Raw genomic sequence first — 18,529 nt, 5'->3', positions numbered from 1 at the left:
TAAGGGGCCCAGCAGCCCCACTGCTTGCTACTGACTGGTGGGGAGGCAAAGACAGCGCCATGTTTAATACCGTGGTTTTCAGTTTCCTGCCAATCAGGAGCAAGATGCAAGCAGGGCCCCTCCACCAATCAGTTGTGGAGGGAGGGAAGGGGCAGGGGGTGGCACACAGGAGTACCTGAAAGATTAAAGGAGCTGTAGCACACCCAGCTTCTGCCATGAATTTGGTAGGGCCCTAAGCATAAGGGGTAGAAAGAATAAAAGCCATAAGTATTTGTTTGGCTGGCTGTTTATTTTTCCTTGTTTTTCAAGCTTTCATTAAGATATGGCAAATAAGGTATTTGTCAATTCTGTCTACCATTTTCAGTATCACCAACAGAAATATGAAACCAACTCATTTTTCATAAATCCTTGCTGCAAACCCCCAAAAGGATTTAAAGTTCCTTGTAGTTCTGTAGAAACCAGATCACATCCTATTAAAAACGGAGCTAAATTTGTCAGTATCTCCAAATGGCTGCGTCAAGATTCTGCCTTTTTAAAGCTGATTATATCAATCTTCTATGATTGAATCATGCTAAAAAGTGCACATTCCAAACTAGACATGAATAGACTGACATAAAAAGTACCTCACTGCCGATGTGCTCAGAGAAGCTAAATACGAAGGAAATCGTGGCTGATGTACATTGCAAGAATTGGTTCCTGAAGAAGTAATAGTAAATATGGAAGGGAAATACAGAAAATAAATGTCAGTGAGATCTACATTAGATGTAGGGTCTTAAATCTCAACTAAGATTACTTATAATCTTGAAATGCAAAATGAAAAAGCCTTTCTGATAAAAGAGAATATAGTAGCATATGCTTAAGTTCTATGGATGTTTTGGGGGCAATTCTCATTGCCCACAACAGTTTTGGTGAAAGCATTTATTTCTGCAAATCTTCTGTAAAATGAGGATCAGAATTAGGCTCTCTGGGCCTGGGATATTCATGACAGGAAAAAAAAATGTGACAGATTTATATAGGCAATCCATGGTTTCTAACCTCATGCAGGTCTATGGGAAGAAAAATTCCAGAAATTTAATCTAAAGCAAGTTAGCTGACACAGATAGGACCCTGGGCATGTCAAAGACTAAAGCTAAAATTTATTACACAAGAGGTGTGAGAGAGCATTCATTACGAAGATCTATAGTTGATTCTGGACTCAAGAGAAGACCAGAATGGAACCTGGCACTTCCTGTATTTCACTGGAACAGCTGAAGGGAGAAATAAGATTTTGTGAGTGACTAAAAAGACAGATAGATAACTCCCCTAACTCTTCAGAATGGGCATGATAAACAATGCTATAAAAAGGGAGAAAAGAATTACTGTGGAACTGAAATGTTATTAACAGGAAATATTTATGATAAAGAATAATTTTTGTTTCTTTCTGAGTCCCCTACATGATGTGCCTCTAGATCAGGGTAGGAGGCACATATGTGAAACTATTTTAGGTAAGCACAGTCAGAATGCCAAAGTAGATGATGCAAAAGGCTATTCTGAAAGAGACTCCCCTTTCCTCATAACCTGGTACAGGCTCAGAATCCTACAGAGGGAATATGAGAGAGCAGAATAGCCAGGGCCGTCCTTAGTTGTGGGGGCGTGAATCAGGGTGACCGCCCTGGGCCCCGCACTTTGAGGGGCCCCACAGACAGTGCTGTATAGGCTCCACCATGGTCACCATGCATTGCCAGCTCTGTGCTCTAGCTGCTTGCCACCCACCAGGGCCCTGCATGGTCTATGACCTGGGCCCCACACATGCCTAGGGACAGCTCTGAAAATAGATTGCATTTTCCAGGCAAGAAATGAACTTTGTCCTATCTAAAATGTTAGATTTTTTTATATCTGAAACAGACGTTCTAGTTAGTATTTGCTAATTAAGAACTTTAGTCCTTGATTTCATTGTATACTTCCACTCCCCCCACACACACACATGCACGCGCATGCGTGCACACGTTACACTGTCACCTAAGGACTCGAGTCTCTTATTTCTTCTGGTTTCTGGGTCTGGATCACTTTGAAAATAGTTTGACTTCGGTAGATTCCATCCACACATTCAGAGTTACAAGAAGACCACAGTTAAAAACAGCAAATGAGAAAATGATTGGTTCTTTCTGAGGCAAGAGATCAACATGGAGTTCTGATAATATTACAGATTCTGATAAAAAGGAGAGAGGACTCTGTTTTGATCCTCGAATAAAGTAAATTTCATAGTAAATGAAACAGAAGCATGCTTATTCATCCAAAAGACCAGAAACAGAAATGTGTTTCCTGTTCCTTTCACTGACACAAGAGTCCCATCTGTGGGTGTCAGCAAGTCAACTCTGTCATTTCCCAAATCTACTTACATACACCACATATTACTATGAGGATATGTTTCTCAATTACTTTGAATATGTAAAGATTAAGTATTTTTATTGGCAGAGATTATTTTTTTCCCCAGTAAGCCAGTTAAAGTTTTCATTCAAACAATTTATATTCATGAAATGCTGATGTGGCAACACCTTTTCTTTCATGAAGTGTACCTCTTTTGCAGACAAATTTTCAGCTGGACATTTTTTTTTTTTTTGAAAATTACACGTTCTGCTTTTTATTTTCCCCCTAAAAGAAAAGTTTCAATCTTTCATTTCAAATTTGACTGACTTTGAAAAAAAACATTTTAAAACTGTCAAAGTGGAAACAAACATTTTGAATTTAATAGAATAGTTCTATTGTTTACAAATAAAATATTTTGAAATTTTGCTTCATGTGAAATTTCAAAAGGCTTTATTTTTGTCCTGATTCAGGGTAATATATAATTCTCCCCTTGACATGTTTTAACCATTTTAAGAACTGCTCTAATCCATGTCTCATTAAAGGCCTTATATTACTGTGGTATTACTATAAGTATTAATATGAGTGACCTTTGAGTATTTAGTATCATATGTTTAATTGGACAAAAGTATGACTGTTTTGGGAGAAGCTCATCTACTGAAGCATCAAATCCTACAGGCCACTGGATAATAAACAGACCAGTGCCAACATGGAAGGGGTACATGGGGTTCATGTACACCCCCTGAGAGCACTGGTGCACCCCCTGACAGCCAGCATTTCCTGCTTAGGCAACGGGCACGAGGGGCAGGTGGGAGCACTAGTGTTCCCCTTGAGAGCATCAGCTGGGGAGTGGGGACACCAAGAGAAGCTCCGCTCGCACTTCCGGGCACACATCTGGCACTTCAGGGTCGGTGAGATTGGCCGTGGGGGGACCACCCCCCTGGTCGCTGACTGGCCACTGGAGGGGTAAGTGCCCCCCAGTCCAGAAGGCACCAGTCACCCATGAACCAGACTGAGCCAGAAAAAACTGAAAACTGTTACCAGTTGCTGTCTTTTGATGGCCCGATGTAATACTTTTGAATACAGCGGTTTGTGGGTTTATATCATAAACTCAGCATTCACAATTGGCTTTAATTCTTATCCCTACTTGAAATTTCAGAAAAGAGTCCATGATGGGGAGCTGAGAAACCTATCCTCTTTGCTTTAGGTGACTGTATTAAAACTAGAGTAAGGCACATGGAAATAGTTGTGTAGGAAGATGTGCACAGCTGTCGCTCATGCAGCATCTGCTCTCTGAATAAAAGTAGAATTGTATTCCTCATAGGCATCAAAATGTGGCCTTTTTAGTAAACACTAAGTTAGTGGAGAGGATTTTCCTGAGTTTCAAAAGATGAAATTTCAGGGAAAACAGGTTAGTATTAGAAAGTGATGAAAATAAGTAAATAAAAAAGAAGTAATTAACAGGACCCACATTAAAAGGACCTAAATCTTAACAGGACCCAGGACTAGTTATGAACTGTGGGATAAAAATGAAGTTTCCTCAGCAAGGAAATTTGGAGAATATAGAAACACATATTCATATACACTTATCAGTATGGATAATTCTTCAAATCCTTAAACATATTGATTGCTATTAGATTCCACAGATCCAGGTAAAATATGGAATGCAGATGAGCTTGTTTTCCCACAGTAGCAGTAAATGAATGTGTTGATGCTTGCATTGTTGCTTCATAGATATTGTGCAAAGTCTGCATAAGAAACAAATACTATCAAATTAAAAGAAACCTTGGTTAAATTAAACCAACTGTTGTACCAAACCACAAGGTAAATTAAAGCTCTAAATGTAAAACGTTGATTTTTTTTCATTTATAGAAGAAATAAAATAGAATATTTTTGTAATACTTAAATTATTAAGCTTAATCCTGTATGTATAAACTTGATTATGAAATAGTTCTTTCTTTCCAGGGTCAGGAGTGCAAAGATTGGCTCCATGATAATTATCTCATTATCATAAATTTTATCTGACTGATCAAAATCTAATATGCATCAGATCTTATTTTTATAGACAACACAAACTGTGTTATTAGAAAATGAAAATACAGGCTCTGATTCTACTCTTAGTTCCACCAATTTTAGTCTGAGAAATTCCACTATCTTCTGTGAAGATCTTCCCATGAAACTGAAAGTAAAATTAGTTTCATTAACCATGCCACTCATTAATAACTGTAAATTTGGTGTACTTCACTTTAGAGGCAGACAAGAAAAACCCTCTTTGCATCAGGTTTAAAAACTTTATATCCACTTTATGCACTTTATGTAGTGTTACCTTGCCAACAAGCACCAACAGTTAGCTGCATAGCTATGTGTGATGGATGAATGGGCCAATCATTTGTCACAAGGTAAGGTTCATATGTTGCACCATCCATATATAAGGTAACCACAGGAAATTCAACATTGACGACGTAGTAATGCCACTCTTTATCACAAATCTGAATAAAAAAAGAAAAAAAGACTTTTAGCACCATTTATCCTACTACTGTTTTATATATTATACATTATTTCACTTGTATTATTTCCATGTCCTGGAATTCTAATAATAGAAGATAATAGTTACTGCACTTTAGACTTTAAAGAAGCATTGCTGTTATCATTAGGGGTTATGATAGATTATATATTTGTGGTTGCATCTTTGCACACATGATTCAGAGAAATTACTTTCCATTGATAAGTAAATAAATATGGCATATACCTCTGACAAACATAATCAATTTTATGAATAAATTTATCTTAAAAAACACATAGTCTTTTTGAAGGAGTGGAATTAACGCTTTGATTGAATTCTCTTATTAGTTAAATCAGATTAATTTGTTCATCAGATTAGTTTGTTTAGATTTTCAAAAATATAAAACTTTATAAAGGACCAAAATTTATATTTTTAATAACTCAAAAAGGTTACTCTAGACCACTGGTTCTCAACCTTTTCGTCCCGGGACACATTTGCAAAGATTAATGGCTTGTCCTGACCCACACCCCCTGGCCTTGCTGATGCCTGGCCCACAGTCCCCCAAACTCCTGCCCTGCTGCAGCCTCAGTGCCCGGCCGCCCAGCCACCTTCCCCAAGTTCCGGCAAGCACCTTCCTCCCTTGCATCCACCCCTTCCACACACACATACACACACTGCCCCCCCACCCCCGACCAATTGCTCTAGACCAATGATTTTCAACCAGCGTGCCACAGCACTGCTCAGCATGGAAAAAATGATTCACAAGATAAACCCAAGGTCTGTCTCTAGATGTGCTTGTTCATGTTCTAATTAGAATGCTCCAGCGTCTCCTCACCATCACATGTATTAAGCCCACCCACGTTTCATTTCAAAATGGCAGTTGGGGCACTTTAACTAAACCTCAGCAAATGAGGTTTAGGACTGAGTATTGTTTTAATTTGAGCAGTTGTCAGGGAACTGCTCTAATTAAAAAACTTCCCCTGCCCAACTCTGAGCATGTGTATAGGCAGCTAAAGATTTCAAACAAGAATCCATAGTGTTAAAAATATTCTGTCCTACTGTGGGCTTTCTGTGTTCTTTGCAATAGAAAAACTGCTCTATTATTTTTTTTCTGTAGTCAAGAAATGAGTGAAAACAGAGGTGGTATTTTTTCATGGAGTGCCTTTAGTCTAACCAGGGGTGCCAGAAGCCTAACAAGGGAATGCCTTGAGTCTAAAATGGTTGAGAAACACTATATTAAACTTTCCTATTTGCTTTAAATCATGAAGAACTTATTGTCAGGGACCTGTTGAATTAGTATAATGATTAGCATTTACTTTGATCCAAAAATCACCACTACAATCATTGTTCTTAGTGGTCTTATTATGAGTATTGCACTATTATGAGGTGCCACAGTATCGCAGTATTAGCAGAGCACCGCTGTGTTAGGAGCTGTATAAACAGAAAAAAAAAAAAGGCTTTGCCCAGTCAGCTGAGTCATTGTATCGTAGGTAACCGGCAAACTCCTTCATTGAAATCTATCAATACACCTCACTGTTCACCAACATTTTGCCATCTGTTTCAAATATGTTTCACTCTATTCAGTCAATGTACTTCAGCCCTGAATGACAACGTCCTCAGTTCCTGTATATTTGGGCTTTTTTTAAAGAGAGAATACCAGTTACACCAGACCTCATAATAATTTGAGAAGCAAACAAAATGGGGATTAATGTGAGAACATTACATTTATTTTTACTTGTGGCATGTAAAGAGATTTGGATCAATGCCTCCAGAGATGAAAGGCTAGCATGCAAACCCAAGTACAGTCATACCCCTTACCAGTACCTTCATTGAATTTTTGGGGTTTTGAAGTTCAAAGGTATAACTCTCAGTAAACTGATATTGTAATAGGGTGTTTTTAAAGATCTCACAATATTTGCAGTCATCCTCTGAACTGTACAAAGTTTCTACAGATAATTATTTTTTTGAAAGTTTAGAACCCAAAACACTTGAATGCAGATATCCTAGCTGATTCAGATATGAGAAGAAAGGTAAATGCTGTTTAAGCATAACACTTTGTCCTTGGCTAGATTAAATGCTAGCTGTAGCAATATCTGCCCTTTTAAAGAAAAGCTAACGCTTTGTTCTAGAAGATATTTCAGAAAGAACTTAATCACTTCCATTTCAAATGGATACATTTATTATTACAGACTTCATAGACAAACAGTAAAAGAAAAATACAGCAATATGCTGCTGGAGCCTTCCTTTCCTCAGCAATAGACAGCACAAATATTTTTCTGAAGGTTAAATGAACTGAAACCAAAATGAAATGAATAAATGGGAAAACTGAAAAATGTATTGAACAAACAGCAACAACAAATAGGACTAAGCAATCTTTCCTTGCAAGGAAAACTAGCTCTTCAGGTTTCCTGAACAGACCATTAGACTGTGAAGTATCAACCCTATCATGTGTCAATCATTTTACATAAAACAAAATGACTGATGTGGCTGCATTTCAGAATGGGAGGGGAGAAAAGGAGCAGAGGGAGCTCATTTGATTTAAGTCTTAGATGTTAGTATTTTATACATTTGTAAGAGTTCCTCAGATAGAGCCTCTCTTGGCTACTAAAGCAATAGTGCTCCAAAGATCTTAAGTATTGCTAACTACAAGTGAACAATTCTTGATATAACCCAACAAAAACAAGTGCATTTCAATATAACAAAGAAAAACATTCTGGAGAGATCCTATATATAAACAGCCTGTGAATGTGTGGCTAATGCAATTGTCCGAACAATCAGCTATTTTTATCGAAAAGTGCAAGATTATATATATAACCCTACGGATACTGAACAAAAGTCTACCTAGCTTAATATAATTTCCCTGACAGTGACCTATATTTTTTAGAGAAAACTGTAAATGACCATAGTGATTAAGGTATTTATAAATTAGTCTGTAGGAAGGTTTATGGACTCCATGATGAACAGGTAGAACTGACCCACATTCAGAATTTAATGTATTTGAACTTTTCTTAAGAAAAAAAAAGGGAAACAGGACACTTTACAATGTGTTAACCCTATTACTAACATGAAAACCATTTCTTGTAAATCAATTGCTACTGACTAGGTTGAGCAACCCAGGAGTCTGAAAGCTCTGGTGCACCTAAGTCCTATATAGACTGTATAGAAAAGCTGCCCCAGGGCATAGACCTTGGAGCCTGTTCCAGGAATTCTAGGCTTCTAGCTTTGTGCAAGAAACTTGTAAACCTGAGATGCCTCAGAGACTAGACACACTCTGGGGTCTTAAAGCTTTCAGGCCCCTGCCAGCTTTCTCCAGGAGCACAGATGGTACACACATAGCTATGCTGCTGTGGAGCAGGCCCATGCTCATCTGCTTGTACTATGCTGGCTTTCCCGGCAGCAGAAAGCTGGTAGAGCCGGTGCTGTGCTCCGAGGGACTGGCGGTGCCAATCGAAGCACACCCTCGTGGCAGGAGGTGGACAGGGCTGGCACTCTGCCTCCCACCACCAGGCTGAGCTCCATGGAGCCAATCGGCATGCAGCACTAGCTCTGCCCATCTCTCGTCACCGGGCTGTGCTCTGTGGGGCTGGCGGAGCCAATCAGAGCGCAGCTCGGTGACAGGAGGCGGGCAGAGCTGGCACTGCCCTCCTATTGGCTCCATCAGCCCCATAGAGTGCAGCCCAGTGGCAGGAGGCAGGGAGAGTTTGGGCTGCGCTCCCTGATGGGCTGAGCTACATGGGGCTGTGGAGCTGTTCAGAGCACAGCCCTGGCTCTCCCCTGCCTCCCACCACTGGGCTGCTTTGAAACTCAAAACATTTTAAAACTTGGACATAGTTGAGTAAACGAAAAGTTTATTTAACTTGAGATTCTTTAAAAAATATATAAATTTGACGGGGGGTTTCTGAGAGAACACTCATTCTTCAGCAATATGTACTACCCCAAATACCCCTTACATTTTTTAAAATAATAATTAAATAGAACATTCTCCACCATATTCTGCTTTGATTTAGTTCATTAAGTTGCTGTTTTCTTCACTATACTGACAAGAGTATGGGCAACTTTCATCTTAAATTTGCCCATGAATGCAAACTATACCCACTGATGGCCTAGATATTATGTTTTCCTGATTTTGCTCTCAAACAAGTTAAATTGTGAGTAGGGGTGCAGACAGAAATGCAGCTCCCCCCTGTAACTGAGAATGCATTGCAAGAAGTGTTCAGAGTTACAAGGATCCCCTGAAACAAACAGAAGTTCATAGGTGGTTCCAGGGGGGAGGGGAATCTATCTTCTGGCTGCACCCTGTATTTTGCTTCCCCTAGCAATGGCCACTCCTCCCTGCAAGGCTGCAACACTTTCAGAATGGGAGGGGAGAAGGGGAGCAGAGGGAGCTCATTCTAGGGGTTCCACAGCCCACACTGGGGGTGGGGGGGGTGGGTAGGGGGTCTCCAATACATCCTCCCCACCCTCCAGGGGGGGCTGAACCCCCCCCCCCGACTAAACTCCCTCAACTCCCTTTACCCCCCTCACATTCTGAAAACAGTGACAGGCTGGCAGGCAGGCAGACAAAAATTAAAGAAGATGCTCTGTTTTGAAACATCTCCATCTGACCCCTCATAAAATGAGGGTTCAGACTTTCACCCAATTGGTCATTTTTAAGCTGTCTGCAGCTGTGCACTTGTGTTTGGTCATGGCTATAGACTGTTTTTTGTGGCCAGATTGGGTGAAAATTGTCACTTCTATCTCTGCCCCAAATCCTTTGAAGACACTGGAAAGGGCATTATGCTAGTGTAATACTTCCATGGAAGCATACAGTAGCATAATGCCCTTTCAAGTTGGCCTCACAGGCACACTAGCAACAGCATACTTGGTTGTTCTGTTTGAAGTAGAAAATAGGTTAAAACTTGACCTGTTTTAGCTAGAGGTGGATTATACAGAAAGCTCTCCTCTAGTCATCTAGAATTTGACCAAAATAATGTTATACCCATTTAACATAACATAAATATTTTTTATGTTTCCAGGCAAACTAAACAAAAACAGATTTTTTAGCATGAACACTTGCTTTAATATATTATTAAATTTTTAAATTCTGTTTCTGCTGCATACTTGTGAGAATTTACAACTGCTTACAAAACCTGCCTAATGACCAAATGCCTGCAGAGAATGCAAAGCCTATTTCTTTTTCCTTTGCTTCACTTAAATGCTGCTACCTTGGCAAGTACCACCCACTTACATTTCAGTATCTCTGATGGCATAAATTTATAACAGCTGAAAAAGTCTCATCACCACTGCATACACCCAGCTCTTTCCATTCACAAGTGGCTACATTTTCAGGAGTATTGAAGCACCTATATATATAGGTGGGTACCTACTGAGACTCTTCAAAGCACCTTAACTCGGTAGGTTCCTAACTCATATGATTTCAATGCAGTTTAGGCACTGAGGGCAATTTTACTCATGCTCTGGGGATAGGGGGGCTGGTTTAATTAAAGCACTGCAGCATCTTGTGTATCAGCATCCCTGCACTTCAAAATGACAGCAGGGATGCTTGAACTAAAGCTTGTTCAACAAGCTTTAATTCAAGCAACTCCACTGCCATTTTGAAGCATGGGGATGCTGATACACAAGAGGCGGGAGGTTGCTGGAGAGCAGTAATTAACACGTTCCAGCAGACTTGATTAATCAAATCCACTCTGATGTGCTGTAATTACAGCGCATCGGAACAGCCTCTGCACTTGTGTACAGACAACCCTAAGGATTATCCTTTGTACCTAAATGCCTTTGGAAACCTAGACCTAGGTTCTTTATAGGAGCACATACCTTAGAAGAAGCTAATGCAATTATCCATGAGCACTGGATTTTATCCCAATCACTCAGAGAGCAGCAGGCAGCGAGTATTTCATGCCTGGCCACTTCTCAAAAAACAGCATAATGAAATAAATAATTGCAGCGTGTAATTTGTTATGCTGTCATTTCTGACACCTTTTTGACCCTTCTGACCATAGGGAGCCAATATTTTCCCTGCATGCATTTCATTGTTGTACTGGAATATAATAAAACCATTGCAGTAAGGCTGTGAAAGTAAAATGAAAAAATATACTGGTTTGGCAAATCAAGAAGTTTTAATCATCTCTGGTAAGAGCATTGAAAAAAAAAAAAAGGTTCTAATTTATAAAGTTATTTTAATGAGATAAATTACAGATGAGCAAGCCTGGCTTTAAAAGACCACTGGGTGGCCAGGTTGGTCTAATCATTTTATCATGTCAGCCTACCCCTTAAATTTATTAATCAAATGACAGCTAAATAAGCAGGTTGGAGTCTCAATGGTATTTATAGCCATCAGGATGCATTTTATATAATAGATGAAAGTAATGTAATATATTTTAATAGACTAATATATATATTCAGACACAGCACTTCAAGCAATAAAAGCACTAACCATCTTCTGATGTAGTTGCAGAATGTATGGCTGCTTGGAGATGTTAAAAAAAAAGTTTTACTGGAAGAAGCAACACATTACTTAAACCCAGCTCTGCAATGTGTGTATAGATTCAGCACTTCAGCGGCTTTTTTGGCACTTTTATCTAATAGCTGATTCAATCAGCTTTTAGATAAAAGCACCAAACCCCTTTCCCACTAAAGCAGCCTATCTATACAGACAGTGGGCAAACTGGGTCCAACTAATGCAATGCCTCTACTGGGCATATGCTGGGCTCAGTACAGGAGTGTGCTGAGTTTAAAGGAAAGCACCAGTTTTTGAGGGTTTTTTAAATGTCTGCAAGCAACCTATGAGATTTTTTTATGTTTGATAAGGATATAATTAGAATGAAACTGAAGTCATGGTATATTTACCTTGTCCCAATATCTGATCTACAGTCACATCTTTAGTAACAAAATACATGCAGATAGCCCAACTTTAGTGGGTATCCACTGCATGATCAAACATAACTTGCTGTGGGGCAAAAGAGGTTGGGATTTTACTGCATGTCAGCTTCTCTATGGTAACTGCCTGTGAACAGGCTATTACCCTATAGTGTGTGGAAGGTAACCCATGATAACTTACTCCCCTTTCAATGGAAGCTAAACTATACCTTTCTAATTTCCACTTACCACAAGGTAAGGGTATATTTTAATGCTGACACAAAACAGAACAATTTTCACAGGTGAAATTGGAAGTGCCCAACCCTAAAATATCCTGCAGTCCAATAGTCAAGTCATTCTTTTGGGAGATGTGAATTCAAATCCCATTAGGCAGAGAGTCTAAGTGTCTCACTTGGAACACAAAGCTGGGAGGAGGAGAGTTAATGGATGGGGGTGGGTAATGAAATGGGAGGTGGAAAGGAATGGGAGTGTGGGTAGGGTGGTGAAATGAAGGATGTCAGCCACTGAAGGTTAAAATAAAAATAAAGTAAAAAAAGGTATTAAAAATAAATAAAGAGAAAGTAAACTGAAGGAGGTCTCAGGTTTTAATAAATTAGGATTTGGGATTGGGGTGTGGGGGTGCTTATCATGCTTCCTGGGGTGTCTTGGAGGTGGGAAGGGTAGCACAGAAAAGGAAGGTGTGGGAGGAAACACTGTGCCCGGAGATGCTGGAAGACTGCAAGTTGGGCAGCTAAACTCTGAGGAGTGACCACACATTAATGGAACATGAGCTGGATAACACAGATCAGAGATAAACCTGCCATGGCATGGCGTAAGTTTAAGACACAAAAAGTGTGGTTAAAACTAGTTTCAGGTGTTAATATGTGGACAGTACAGGGGTTAAGGGCTCCAGGATGCACCTAGAATTAATGTATAATAAGGTCCTTAAGTGCCTAAATCCTCGAGAGGGGAGCCATTATTTCCTACTGGCTAGTAAGAGTAGATGGTTCCTTGCTAAAGAATAAGAGCTTTCATAGGGTGTGTGTAGATGAAACAGGGACCCTAAGTTGAAGCAGTGGGTTTTTAAAAACACCATTTCAATTTAGGGCCCTTTAAAACCCCTGTGTCATGCACACACCCTGCTGACTTACCTGTCTTACCAGTGGAGGGGACAAGAAGTTGAGTTGTCAGTGGACAGAGTGGTCCTTGGGCTGTGGCGGGGGCTGGTGCTTCCCCCCATGGCAGTGGCAGCACTCACCCAGGCAGCACCTGCCCACAGTCACCCAGCTCAAGTGGTCCTGGGGAGCACTGCAGCTGCGGAGGGAAGCACTGGGCCCCCATACAGCTCATGCAGACAGGCTTCAGGCGTTGGGGGGGGGGGGGGGGAGAGAGGTCAGGCTTGCCGCTTTTCTTGGGTGGAGCTGCTTTCCCAGGCTGTTGTCAGGCTGCCTGCAGGGCTTTCTGCAGAGCCCCTGAGCTGCACAGAGCCTGGTGCTTCACTCCATGGCTGTAGGGGTAGCAAACTAGAACTGCTTGGAGGAGTTTTAGTTTGCTGCACCTCAAGTCATTTAAGCGCATTATGTCACCAAATTTGCTACAGTGGTTGGAATTAATGTGCAATACGCCATCAATGTGTGCAAACACTGACACCATTAATGCGGTGCATAAGCATTTTGCTCACTTTAAAGTGTCATGCACACGTGCCCCTTGTTTCATCCATACACGGCCTTAGGCACCTTAATGCCTCCATGAATTTTAAAAGTACCTAACTTGGTGAAATCCATCAGACAAATGAGCACCTGAGAACCCCCTATGAGTAAAGCCATTTATAAGGGTTTGTAGAACTGGAATTGACAGGTGCCATTGGTGGCACAACAAAGCAAAATATGAGCATAATTTTCCTGTTGCTCTAGTATAACACCATTCACATCAGAATTAGGCCTATGGTGAGTGTGTGTGAGGGGCATGGGGGAGGGTGGGAGGGGGTCATAGTATCTCTGATTCACAAGCCCTTATGAAATTTCTGAAAAATGCAAACTTTTCTTTAAAACAAATTCCTCTTATAATAGGGATAATAGATATTACGTGTTCTCATGCCTGCTTTCTCTTTCTGCTTTTTTATATCATGATGCCACATTTCTCAATATGTACCTTAATGACCATACTATGTTTTAGTTTGAGCAGAGTAGTGTAAGCTCTTCTGACCCACTACACAGAAGATAGCATAAAAGTATCTTTTCTCTGATCTCGTTGTGGTGGTGGGCAAAAGAATTGGGAGGAAATGGTATGGCTATCCCATCTGTAGATGAATGTACTGTCAAGCTTAGATAGAGAAAAAAGTTGTATCACTTTAATTTAGATTACACTTATTTTTCAATTTACGTGCCATATATTCTCTAGTATCAGCACAAGACTGATTTACACATAACAGGCAGGATTCTATCATCAGCTACAACTGTATAAATTTCAAATACCTCCACAGAAATCAAGAAAGTAACATTGCTATAAAACAAGCCATAGAACATAATTTAACTTATACACTTGAAATTCATATTTTACTTTTTCATTCAGTAAAAGCTATGCAGGTCCTCTTTATTAGCTAGTGCTGCATTCTCTGTTCTTGAAATGTAACCATCTTCTTCAAATATGAACACACAGATACAGTACAGTCAGGTTGGAAAAGCGGGAATGTTGGCTGGACTATCCTATTTTTTAAAATACATTTGTTTTAATTTTTCACCTACTACTGTAGAAGTAACAGCAAAAATTAGTAGTAATTAAGCACAGCCACTTCTCTTCCTTGATAGCTAGGGAATCACTCACAAGTAGCACAAAACCGGTGCAATGAGAAACAGGCTCTGACCCCAAGATATACTAAATGTGAATTGTGTATGGATTGTATAAACTAGCATTGTATACACTGGTTGTATGCACTAACATTCATAAAGGCCATAGTCTTCTACCTACTGGTCTCCATACTGAATTATAATTGGTGAAAGGCAGATTATACTAATCTATACTTTGTGCATGGAAATTATTAAGTAATTCATACGTATTGTATATAACATTAATTGAGTTGCAATAATTCAAATACTATGGGCATTTGTAGTACTAATTGAAGCAAATAATTGGAGAGGTCAGACCATTCAAAATTTATTCTCACTACAGCCACTGACATATCCTATGATGTTGGACAAGTTACTCACTCTCTAAATGCTTTAATTTGCATATTTAAAAATGAATATAAAAATATCTACTGCCAGTACAGAGGTCTTGGGAGTTTAAATAACTAGTATTTCAAATGCATGTCCTTTAAGCTGTTTGGATGGAAATTTCTCCATAAATATTATTATTAACCACGAAACTTTTAATGGAATAATTTATTTTTACCATGCATGGACATCAACAACAGCAGGTCTGTTTAGCTCAGAAAAGCCTGGGTGGTTCTAACGTGATGGCTCTGACTAACAGTACAGAATGTAGGTCAGCTCTCCCAGCTGATGTACAACACGGTCCAGAATGTCACTCCAAGTTGTATTAGCCTTTAGAGTAGCACATCTGTTTACAAAATCATGCAGTACTCCACTGGCACACTTTTTTTCATCATTGTTATGTTCTCCTGCATCTTTTCAAGCTACCTATTTTATACCACTCAACAGTATTTCAAATGGCAAAACTTTTATATTTTGACCACATTTATTTTCAAGACTATAAAGGAGAAGACTAATATAGTTCCTTTGCAACAGGCAGGATCACTAATGAAGAAACAATCAGAAACAACCATTAACAGGTAAACATTTGTATTGTTTAAAGTATCTAAATCCCAGGCTTCATCAATGCATGACACTTAAAGTGTGACTAAACAGTTAATCTCACCTTAAATCAGGGGTAGACAATTATGTGGGCCCAAGTGCCACTTAGACAATTTTGGTGAGCTGTCAAGGGCTAGGTTAGCACTCCCCCTCTTATGCCCCTACAATAGCTTACTAAAACAAGTGGCTCTGCTCCATGCTCAGCCCGGTGGCAAGGCTGGCACTGTGGGCATATGGGGAGCAACATCTGAGAGTGGGACATCTGGGCAGGACCCAAGCTGGGACTGCAGGGTTGTGACAGCAGGGGGCCAGGGACTGGGACAGATCCATGATCTGCTCCCCACACACCCCTATGATAAGCACTGGTTCTGTGGGCAGAGGTGTGCAAGGAGTCGATCATGGCTTTGCCCCAGATCCTGGCCCCATGCTGTCACCACTCTGAAATCCCAGGATCTCCATGGAGACCAGCCAGGACTCATACGGGCAGGGCATAGGGCCAGATGGATGGGATGGGGCTCTGGACAGGTGGGGAGGGAGCAGCATCTGGGAGTGGAACAGGCAGACGGGGCCAAGATCGGGATCTTGGGGCAGTGTCAGTGTGGGCTGGGGCCCAGGGCAGAGCTGCAATCTACTTCCTGCACGTCCCTTCCTGCGTAACTGGCGCTCGTGGCAGGGACATGTGGGGAGTGGATTGTAGCTCTTTCCCAGGTCCTGGCCCCACACTGTCACTACCTCATGATCCCAGTCCCAGCCCCCTGAGGATAGGGCTTGTGGCTAAAACAGCTGGAAGGAGCCACCACTGGAGCTGCCAGGAAGTGAATCCGGATTCTGTGTGACCCCAGCCTCATTGCACACTTGGGGGTGGTGGGTCCATCTGCACACACCATGACATGGGCTACCCCCTGCACCTGGAACTGAAGGACCTGCCACAGGCTGGACAAAATCCATTGATAGGCTGAATTCACCCCTGACTTAGGTAGTCACCTGGCCACATGTCCAATCAATGGTATGATAAAGAGAGGGATAAGCTACAAGGTTATTCCACAAAATATGTATAATAACTTTAAAGCTGCTTCCTATCATGCCATGAATTGAATGTGTGGCCAGGGGCCTCTGTGCCTAGGAGCCCCATCAGTTGATCAGAGCTCCCAACTGCGGAAGCCCACGGGCTTGAGCCTGGGAGCTTCCAGCTGACCGAGCTCCCAGCAATGGGGGTACCTCACACACTCCATTGGCTGGGATATTGCAGCAGCTGTGGGAGCTTGCTTCTTTCCAATGCAGGAAAAGCCCAAGATCAGGATCTCCCTGCACTGGCAATAAGGCATCACGGGATCTAATTCATGAACCTGCAATCATGCCTCCTGCCACACACATGTGGCATGGCAGGAGGTGCAACTCTTTGGAATGCGCATTAGATCCCATTACACTTTTACCTGCATATGAAGATGGGCCCCTACTGGGTATGCTGACTCCCAAGTAGGCCAGGTACATGGGGGGGCCAGGATCATAAGTGACATCATTTCAGAAGGTAACATTGGAAAAGCAATGCTTTAGCAAGTAACATCACCTTGTAGCTCTTCAAATACTGTTTGAACTTGTTTTAGCTCCACCAACTCATGTACAGTTTTGGCCATCTGCAGAAAAATTTGAAACTAATAGAGAATGTGAGCAACATTATGCCTCATAATTAATGAGTTGAGACTGGATAAAGTCTTTTCCTAATAGGATAACTATTACATTTATTAAGAGCCATGTGTTCTCTTAACTCAGTAAATTTACTATATTTACTAATCAGCAGGTCATAACTTGAACAATATATTTACTTTGAATCCCCATAGATTGTGCTATATAGTATGTGTGCTGCTTATACATAAATCTTAACAGTTGCACAGTTTTCCATTTTGTAAACATGTCTCTATAGAGCTTACAGAGGTCATCATTGGGAAAAAGTTGGTAAACATGGAGAGACAATTCAGGCTCAGAATTTTTATTTAACTTCATGAGAGAGGATAACAAATGCAGCTATGGGAATTTCCCTTTCATCCTTTGCTTACGGGCATTAGCATTATCCACTCAGCCACAGGCACCAGATCAAACATTCTGCTCTGCTATGAAAGAGGCCACGTCCTTTGCAAATCTTTTTCAGAGCTTGACACCCATTACCCTTGTATAGAATACAGAATGTTGGGGTGGGGTGTTAATCGGAACTTAAAAAAAACTGTCACTTTTTAAAATCTACAGAATAATCCTTTTTGAATGAGCTTTGTAAAAATTTACAAATTCTGGCATTATCCTTTTATGCCAATGACAGCAAACAGATAGTTAAATGGATCTGATATATTTTAATGGAAAAACATGTCATTGTTAAAACATCCAGCTCAGAGTACAATCATCACAATATTAGATATAAACTGTGGCTCCCAAGGTAATAGACTTGAATGTTCCAAAAGACAGCTTCATTTGAACCTTCTATGGGTAGTTTATGCTTAAAGAATACAACCAGTGTTTGAAAAGAAATCAAAAGGAGGATATACATGTCATTAATTCAGGAATTCTTTTGGTTCTGGATTTAAATTGAATTTTAAAGCTTGAAAATATATTTTTTTCTACATATGCCATGTAAATCAAATGTGAGAAGAACTGTAGGTATTCTATTTGGAAATGATTCATTGTGCACAAGACTGATGAGTCTTGCATCAAGGTGATGCAAAGGTGAGCATATAAAGGCTCTACTGTGAATTAAACGTGCTGTTCCTCATGAATAGAGAAGAAATCAAATAAGCTTTTAACTTTCATTTAAAAATATAATGTATTTGTCTTAACTGGGTTTTTTTTTTTCCTTTTTCCAGTCTCACCTCTTAGAAAGCTATCCCTGTAAAAGCACATTAGAGTAAAGCAAGCAGATAAATATCTTAAGCAAAAAGGGGTTTAGTTATACAAATATCTAGAGGTTTTATGTTAACTGTAAACTGTTTGCTATACTTTCACTATGCTGTCTCTCTTTTTAAATTTCATT

General features: G+C 40.3%; 1 protein-coding gene across 4 annotated transcripts in view; it reads right to left on the bottom strand.

The window, feature by feature from the left end:
- Positions 1-18,529, bottom strand: part of CLSTN2 (calsyntenin 2) — an 846,150-nt gene that overhangs the window by 55,047 nt on the left and 772,574 nt on the right. For all 4 annotated transcript variants that reach the window (XM_019478714.2, XM_019478713.2, XM_059730939.1 and 1 more), the window contains one exon: positions 4,670-4,832. In XM_019478714.2, coding sequence (XP_019334259.1) covers positions 4,670-4,832 — 163 coding nt within the window. The remainder of the gene's footprint in view (positions 1-4,669; positions 4,833-18,529) is intronic.

This window comes from Alligator mississippiensis, chromosome 7 (assembly GCF_030867095.1).
Source record: "Alligator mississippiensis isolate rAllMis1 chromosome 7, rAllMis1, whole genome shotgun sequence".
NCBI lineage: Eukaryota > Metazoa > Chordata > Crocodylia > Alligatoridae > Alligator > Alligator mississippiensis.
Note: the sequence above shows the minus strand (reverse complement) of the source record. Positions and strands in the feature narration are given on the sequence as shown.